Below are 7,969 nucleotides of genomic sequence, written 5' to 3'. Positions count from 1 at the left end.
ATGCACTGTCAGGTCGAGGTCAGCAGCGAGGGCGGTGCACAGGTGATCCGCGCGACCACCGACCTTGAGGCTGGTCGGCTTCTGCTGCACTGGGGCCTGGAGGGTGGCAAGGACTACAAGGGCGGCTGGCGGCTGCCCGGAGAGGCCGTGCGGCCCGATGGCACGCGGCAGTACAAGGACAGAGCACTGCAGACGGCATTCAGGTGGGCGCGCCGGCGTGTGCATTTGAGGCTTTGCGGTTCTTGCACTGGTGTGATACTGGTTAGGATTCATGACGGTCATCATCTGCACCTACACGGGCAGGTCAGCACCAATGAGATCACCAGATTAGCTGCTGCCCCACCTGACGGCGCCCCTGCGATGTGATCCCTCCAGGCCTGTGAGTGGAGGGGGGAACGGCAAGAGCGAGGTGGTCATTACGCTGCCTGGTGACGAGGCGAGTGACGTCCTCAATTTTGTGCTCAAAGACGACGCTACCAACACATGGTGGGTGGTCGTGCACAAAGAGCAGGGTGTTGCCAGGAGTTGTGGCAGGCAGGTACTGCCATGAGTTGTGAATATTTGGGGCAGCGAGTGCACAGCAAACTAAGTACAGTAATGCGTCAGAGCAGCGACCTTGTCCTTTCCGCCTGCCGGTCTTGTGGGTCCCAGCATTCAATCCAAACCTGCTCTCCCTACGTCCTCCTGCGCTTGCTTGTGCTCGCCCCCGCAGGTATGACTTCCACAGCACAAACTTTGCAGTCCCGCTGCGCCCGGAGCGCGAGGACATCCCCGACATTCCTCGGGATCTGTGTGACACCTGGGCGTGGATCAAATGGGACTACGGTGGCCGCCCGCAGCGCAGCACTGTGAGCGGCGGGCGTTTCTTGGGGGGCTGGAGGACCAGGGGTGACAAAGAGCCACGGGCTTTCTTGCTTGCTTTTTTGCTTGGGAGGATCGGCGAGGGGTTGGTTGCACCCGCCGTAGGGTTGCTGCTTCGAAGTGTTTGCTGCCGCCCAGTGTCCGTTAATTGCCAGGCCCAGAGGTCTTTACCAGCTGCACAGAGGCAGTTGCCGACTGCCCCAGGGACGACCCATCAATTTGCCGCGCCCCCTCACTATTACTGCTGCCATGAAGGCTCAAGCCAACATGGAGTATGACGCCGCCGTGGAGGAGATGGAGACGCTGCTGCGCGCTGGCAGGTGGGTTCATCTCTAGAACAGGTTGCGTGACAGAGCCCTGTGTGGCCCCATGTCCGTGCGCCGCTGTGCATAATGATCAGAACGCCGCGTTCTTGCTGTTGTAGGCGCCAGTTGCGCAGCAAGCACACACGGCGGGGGCGCCCTGCAAGCCTTTTACTCCCTCTCCACTCCTCTCAGGCCGCTGGATGAGCTTCGCAGGGTGGCACGCGGCGAGGTGCTCTATGCCAACTACAAGATCAACGTAAGCAAATAGTTGGGCCAAACCTCCAAATCGGCCGACGCAATGCAAAGTGCGCATGCCTCGCCTGCTGCGCCACCAATGCCCCACGCATTACAATGATTTCTGAGCCCTGCGGTTATCTTCTCCCTTTGCAACTGACAGGTGGTTGACGAGATCCTAGGCCAGACCAGCACCGCTGTGGCGTCACGCACCCCTGTGTCGCCACGGGCAGCTCCTGAGGTGCGTGGCGGCGGGGGCTGCGGGTCGAGTTGTGGTACCGAGAGGGTTGCGGCAAGGGCCGTCCGCTGGTCACTTGAGCGGATGACTGTGCTGCCCCAGCTGAAACGCCGCAACCACAAAGGTTCTTGCGGCTGATGTGCAGATTTCTCAAGACTGCGTTTGCGACGTCAGGGATGCTGTTTCGCGGCACGCAGTGGGCCAGCCCACCTCCATGCGGCTTTTTTGCCGAGGCCGTACCCACTGCTCTACTGACATGTTGCCTGCACCTCCCCGCTCCGCCAGCCGTCGCGCCCGGTGGTCATCCCGGACTCGCTCATCGCGGTTCAGGCTTTTGTGATGTGGGAGGAGGCCGGCAAACCGCAGGTGGGCAGGGCAATGCAGCGGGGTAGGCGGAGTTGTTGTCACCGATCATGTGATTGAGATCTAATCCATGAAACACATACTTCCAGAACAGCCATCGCACACTTACAGTGACATGCCAATTCAACGCTCTCCATGCGTGTACAGGGCGCTGACTTTGGGGCGCCCGCGCGCAACCGCATTGAGGAGAAGCTGCGTTCGGGCATGACGCTGCAGCAGATTGAAGAGAACCTCAAGGGCGGTGGCCAGAAGCAGCAGCAGAAGGCCACAGCGGACAGCCAGGCCGCTGATGTGCAGCAGAAGCGCCAGCAGGAGGAGTGGGACCGTGCTGAGCGAGAGGAGGAGGAGCGGCGGCAGCGCGAGCAGCAAAAGAAACAGCAGGCGCCGGCGGAGGTTGGCAAGTCGTTGGGAGCGGCAAAGCGCAACCCCCTTCAAATGATCAAGGTGCGGGCTTCGCCCTTGTTGCCGGTGTGCATGCCTCAGAATACGTGCCTGTTGCTGCTCTGCTCAAGTAGCTACGCGGCATCTGAGGCGAGCAGTGGGCACAACGGGGCGGCCATGCTGGCATGCTGAGGGGCACTTAGCCACCAGCGCTGACATGCATCCTGGATTCTTGATGGGCAACCCCTGCAGAAGGTCACCGCTCCTGCCCTCTCGGAGGACAAGAAGGCGAAGCAGGTCAAGCCCCTCGACTTCCTTGTGCAGCGCGCTGCGGGTGAGTAAGAGTTGCGCCGCGTGGTCAACCGCTGGGTTTGAGTGCGTTTCAGTGGATGCTGGTGCTTACAAACTGACAACCCACTCTTTTTTGGGTTCGACTGATTCATGCATCCTCTCTTCATACAAGCGTCCACCCCTCGCCCCCGTTCCACCCTCCCCAGTCGATGGAGCCACGCGCTGGCGGCGTGTGTTCCAGCTGGGCTCCAAGGCCGAGCTGCTGGCGGTAGTCAAGCAGCCGCGTGGGGAGGACGGCGACGGCGCTGGCGACGGACCCATCTCTGTGCGCTGCGGGGGCGATGGCAAGGGGGTTGCTGTTGGGGGAACGTTCGCAGGTATATGCCGACGGGCTGTTGACCCGCAGGCAGGTCTCCACACCCGTGCCGCCCGACAACTGGGCACTCACCCGCCGGAGGCCTATTTGAGATGCCTTCTTCCTCCCCATCTTGTTTTTCCCCAGATCTCCCTGACCACGGACTCTGCCAATGACCTGGTGCTGCACTGGGGCATCACCAAGCAGGGTGCGTGCGCATGCACGGGCTGCACGGTGCAGTGAAGTGCGCCGAACCCTACCCATTACAGTATCAACAATTGTGTGGGACCTCGCACCTCGCATTTCGATTGCCCTGCCTCTGCCTCCAAGCTCCTGCAGGAAATTGAATTGCATACGCCCAGCTTAGTCAGGCTGCTGCTCCCAATTGAGGTACGCATGATCCCACCATGCATTGGCCCTCTCTCCTCTCCCCTCGCCTCCCCAGGCTCCCGCGACTGGATCCGGCCCCCGAAACCGTTGTGGCCTGGGGAGACGGTGGCGTTGGAGGGCGGCATCGCCTGCGAGACGACGTTTGACGCGTGCAACGAGGAGGAGTGCGACGTCGAAGTCCAGGTGCGGGGGCTGGGTAAATGCTTCTGTCCTGTCTTGTGGTGGGGGGGTCAGGACTTTGCATTAACCTTGTTCCCAGTTGCTGGAGACGAACGGACAACTTTTCAAAAAAAGCAAGGAAGTCGCAAACATGTGAGAATTTCTCTAAGGTTTGGCTGGCGGCAACCCGTGAACTGTCGCGCAGGGCGCCAAGGTGCCGCTGCAGCGCGTCAACCTGACCGTGCCGGCCGACGCGGAAATTGGCGGCCTCACGTTTGTGCTGCGCTCTGGCGACGCCACGCGCTGGTGGGCGCTCTGAACTCACTGCAGCTGCGTCTGGCTGCAGTGCGGTCGCCGGATTACGCCAGGCAACCACTTTGTACAGCGCTTTGCTAGAGCTGACTGATCGGGCGGCTTGGTGCATTTGTGGCTGCCATAAATGCCACCGACGGCTTGCATGACTCTCCACATGGATGTCCTGTTGGCTGATTCCCGGTATATTGCAGGTACCGAGATGCCAATGGCAACTTCTTTGTGCCCCTGCCCACCCGCGGCAAGGAGGTGGACAACTCCGGTCTGCTAGAGAGGTGCAGGGGTGCTTTGACTGCCTGCCGGTCTGTTGTGCTGTTCGCTTTAGCACAGTCCAGCGCAGCTTGGCGATCAACTCTCCAGTGATTCTCTTCCTGATCACGGGCTGTTGTCGGCCTTCTTGTGTCCCTGCTTGCAAAGCTCCTTCCAAAAGCGTCTGCCCGCCAGCTCTGCCTCTTCCTGACCCGCTCCGCCAAGAACTGTGCAGATACGCATGCCCTGCAAGTTCCCTCAACCCCCACTTCTGCCCACATCTGCTGCCTGCACCGTCGGCCCCCTGTACCCAGCGCCGCTAACGACCTGTGGCGTGTCATCCTCAACGCGGAGATCAACTCGTTCCACTGGACCCTCATGCACCGCTTCCACAAGGCCGCGGACAACATCAACGAGGTGAGGGCGCCAGGGCCGCAGGACTGAGGTGTGGTCAGCTTTTTGCAGGCCAGCAGTGATGCACATTATCATGCCTGTGCGGCTCCTTTGAAGGCGTGGCCTCCCTGCTTATTCCGCAAATTTGGTGTGCATCCTTTGTATCACTGTTGCATGTAAGCATGGTTGCCAGTCATGTCCATTTAAAAATTTCCTTCAAATCTCTGCTTCAACCACGCGGTGCGCCGCCCCCCACCCCCCCATGAAATATCGGCCCCAGATCCTGGATGGCTTTTTCGAGGTGGACCCCGCCCAGGCCATGGCCGACATTTACGTTTGGCTGCGCTACAGCTCCACACGCCAGCTGACGTGGCAGCGCAACTACAACACACAGCCCCGCATGCTCTCGGGGGCGCAGGTGAGGGAGGCCATGCTCGCGGGTAGGGTCGGCCATGGTGGCATGTGTATGGTTGATGCTGTCTGTCAGTATCCCTCTATCCGCGTACAGCATGTTACCGGCTTATCTGGCACCCCAACACAGGTGCCTGCCTAGTATTACCCATCTCGCGCACCCATCTCGCGGTCACCTGCTCTCCAATAGGAGCGCCTGACGCGCACCATCGCCGAGGCCCACAAGCGCACCAACGGGGAGGCACAGGAGTGGGTGCGCATGATGCTCACCACTGTTGGCCGTGGCGGAGACGGCCAGCGCATCAGGTGAGCGCACCACTTTCATATGCGCCAAGCAAATTCTTCATCATTGAGGCAGGGCAAGCTTGCATGATTCTTTTCCAGAACTTTCATGGCTCTGCTCTGCTCCCTGCAGCGTTTCACCCGCCACCGGCCGGCCGTTTTCCCCACCCCCCGCTGTCTCTTTGGTGAATTGCCCCCGCTCACCCCCCTCCTCGCCGCTCCCCCTGTGCGTCCCACCCCCAAGGGACGAGATCCTGCACATCATGCACCGCAACCACATCCCAGAGCTCAAGGGCACCTGGATGGAGGAGTGGCACCAGAAGCTGCACAACAACACGACCCCCGACGACGTCCCCATCTGCGCCGCGTACATAGCCTTCCTGGAGTCCAATGGGGACGAGGGCCGCTACTGGCGCGTGCTCTCTGACCACGGCATCACGCGGCAGCGGCTGGAGAGCTTCGACAGGCCCATCAAGACGCCCCCGCAGTTCTTTGGCGACAAGAAGGTGGGACTGCGTCTAAACACTGTGGTCGACAAGAGCAACAGGGGTGATGCTGTCGAGGGGTTTGTGTATTGGACGTTGCCGCCCCACAACACTGCGCACAGTTGTTGCTGTTGTGCGTTGTGGTTTGGAATGTCATCCACCCCCCTGTATCGGCCATACGCCCTCCAGGATGCGCTCATCGGCGAGTTCCGCAACTATCTCGGAATTCTCAAGAGCGTGCACAGTGGAGCAGACCTGCAGGTGGGCGCCGCAGGCGCGGAGGGTGCGGGAGCGCAGAGTCACATGGTTGTGCGTGTCACCAAGTAGCAGTGCGGGACCCAGGAGGTGGAGCGCGTTGCGTGCTTGCTTTTCCACAGACCAGCTGCCCCTCGCGACCTGGTGATTGGGTGGGCGGGCTGCTGCGGTCTGCAGATGCCTTCCCTTGTTGGGGCCCTCGCGCGGGGCTTGCCCCCTGGAACCCCATGCATACTATTCACCCCCTGGCCTTCTCAGGCAAGTGCGGCGGCGGTGGGGTCCAGCCTGCCCCAGAGTGCGCGCGGTTACCTTGGCTACGTCACCAGCCACATTGGGGACAGCCAGGTGCGCTGGCGGCAAGCACTCGCTTTTGAGGGGCTCCTGGGGTGGGGAACGGGGTCTCAGGGCAGGGAGGTCCGGCTCCTTGTTTTGCCGGCCTGCATGCACTCATGAGCTTTTGTGCGACCACTAAGCAGCCTAGCACACTCCGGCTGGCCTGTTGTTCCCACCTGTTGATCCAACCTTTCCAAACGGTCCAGATCCTGCCATTTATTGAGGCCGCAGTGGAGGCGCGCACGGAGATCGCCTCGGGGGTGGCCGGGAACAAGTGAGCCTCCCCGCTCCCTGACTCCATGTGGCGCTGGTTGTATCGCTGCCTCAGCACACACTGTGCACTCCTCCAAGGTTTCATCAGCTCAATTCCGCAGCCACCACTCGTCGCGCCTGCGCAAGCACTTGCATTGCAACTTGCCAAAAGTACGGCTGCACACCAAACACATGATCCCTGTATCACTACCACCATCTCTGTTTTTGTACGACCTACACACACACACACACACACACACACACACACACACACACACACACACACACACACACACACTAGGGACCTGCTGTACTTGGATTTGGCACTGGAGGGAGCCGTGCGCCAGGCCGCAGAGAGGGGGGCCGGCGCGGCAGGTGGGCGGGCAGAGCGGCTGGGGTGAGGCCCGACGGAAAGGCTTTTAACGTTTTGATGTACACGCCGTCATTATTGGCATCTCAATACCCTGCTCTACCCTCTTCACACATCAACCCTGGCAGGCTTTGGCGGTGCCGCGCTGATGAGCCCCCTGCTGCAGAACCTGGCCCTGTCCCTTGGCGACAACGAGGAGGCCTGCTTCTGCCTCAAGGCCTGGCAGGTGGGTCGGGAGTTGGCCACGCACAGCCGCAGAAGGTAGCTGCTGCAAAATACTTTCGGGGTACATTTGGGCAAGGCGTTCCACGTGTTGTGATGGGCCCTCTTTTGCAGTGGTCCTCAGTGACCCGCGACACGTGGTTCCTCCACTATTGCAGCCTGATTCAATTGCTGCCACGCTGTGTTGCATTTATGCCCCTTACCTCGCGCAACTGTCATCTCCTGCGCCCAAATGCAACCGCTCTGCAGAGCCTGCCTGGCAGCGTGCGCTATGGGGGCCGCCCAAGCCGTGAGGAGGCGCTGCAGGCGGTGGCCGTCATCAACCGCATCAGGCGCCTGCTGGCGACGATCTCAGGTGGAAGGATGATTTTGTTTTTTTTTGGGGGGGGGGCAGGCGGGAGCTGCAGCAGGCAGCTGGCGGAAGCGCTTTCACACAAATGCAGACAATTGTGATCGTATCATAGATGAAGCCTGGCACGGCTGGGTACGTCATGCTACATCACGAAACCGAGCGCGCAGCATCTCTGATTGATTGCCTTGACTTGGTGACAGCTGATGTATGTCGCCTCTTTCCCGATCTGTCGTTGGGCCCTTTGCTCGCTCATATGTTGTTGCATGCCCGTGCTTGCACACGGACACTCCACGCGTGCACGCATGCGCACGTGCATGCGCGCGGACACGCGCCGTGTGTCAGTATTGTGCTCTACCACGCACAAACACACACACACACACACACACGCACACACACACACACACACACACACACACACACACACACACACACACACACACACACGCACGCGCACACACACACACACACACACACAC

General features: G+C 60.6%; 1 protein-coding gene across 1 annotated transcript in view; it reads left to right on the top strand.

The window, feature by feature from the left end:
* MNEG_3836 (hypothetical protein) overlaps window positions 1-7,969 on the top strand; it is a gene marked incomplete at both ends in the record, with an annotated part of 12,984 nt that continues 5,015 nt past the window's right edge. The window contains 21 exons of the mRNA XM_014047685.1: window positions 1-203; window positions 376-486; window positions 713-848; window positions 1,117-1,181; window positions 1,359-1,422; window positions 1,564-1,641; window positions 1,924-2,004; window positions 2,149-2,445; window positions 2,635-2,716; window positions 2,880-2,998; window positions 3,176-3,236; window positions 3,474-3,601; window positions 3,783-3,883; window positions 4,084-4,164; window positions 4,453-4,555; window positions 4,812-4,949; window positions 5,133-5,248; window positions 5,469-5,730; window positions 5,899-5,992; window positions 7,048-7,145; window positions 7,391-7,496. Of these exons, the coding sequence (XP_013903139.1) occupies window positions 1-203; window positions 376-486; window positions 713-848; window positions 1,117-1,181; window positions 1,359-1,422; window positions 1,564-1,641; window positions 1,924-2,004; window positions 2,149-2,445; window positions 2,635-2,716; window positions 2,880-2,998; window positions 3,176-3,236; window positions 3,474-3,601; window positions 3,783-3,883; window positions 4,084-4,164; window positions 4,453-4,555; window positions 4,812-4,949; window positions 5,133-5,248; window positions 5,469-5,730; window positions 5,899-5,992; window positions 7,048-7,145; window positions 7,391-7,496 (2,524 nt within the window). The remainder of the gene's footprint in view (window positions 204-375; window positions 487-712; window positions 849-1,116; window positions 1,182-1,358; window positions 1,423-1,563; window positions 1,642-1,923; window positions 2,005-2,148; window positions 2,446-2,634; window positions 2,717-2,879; window positions 2,999-3,175; window positions 3,237-3,473; window positions 3,602-3,782; window positions 3,884-4,083; window positions 4,165-4,452; window positions 4,556-4,811; window positions 4,950-5,132; window positions 5,249-5,468; window positions 5,731-5,898; window positions 5,993-7,047; window positions 7,146-7,390; window positions 7,497-7,969) is intronic.

The sequence above is a fragment of the Monoraphidium neglectum genome, assembly GCF_000611645.1.
Source record: "Monoraphidium neglectum strain SAG 48.87 unplaced genomic scaffold scaffold00503, whole genome shotgun sequence".
Lineage (NCBI taxonomy): Eukaryota > Viridiplantae > Chlorophyta > Chlorophyceae > Sphaeropleales > Selenastraceae > Monoraphidium > Monoraphidium neglectum.
Note: the sequence above shows the minus strand (reverse complement) of the source record. Positions and strands in the feature narration are given on the sequence as shown.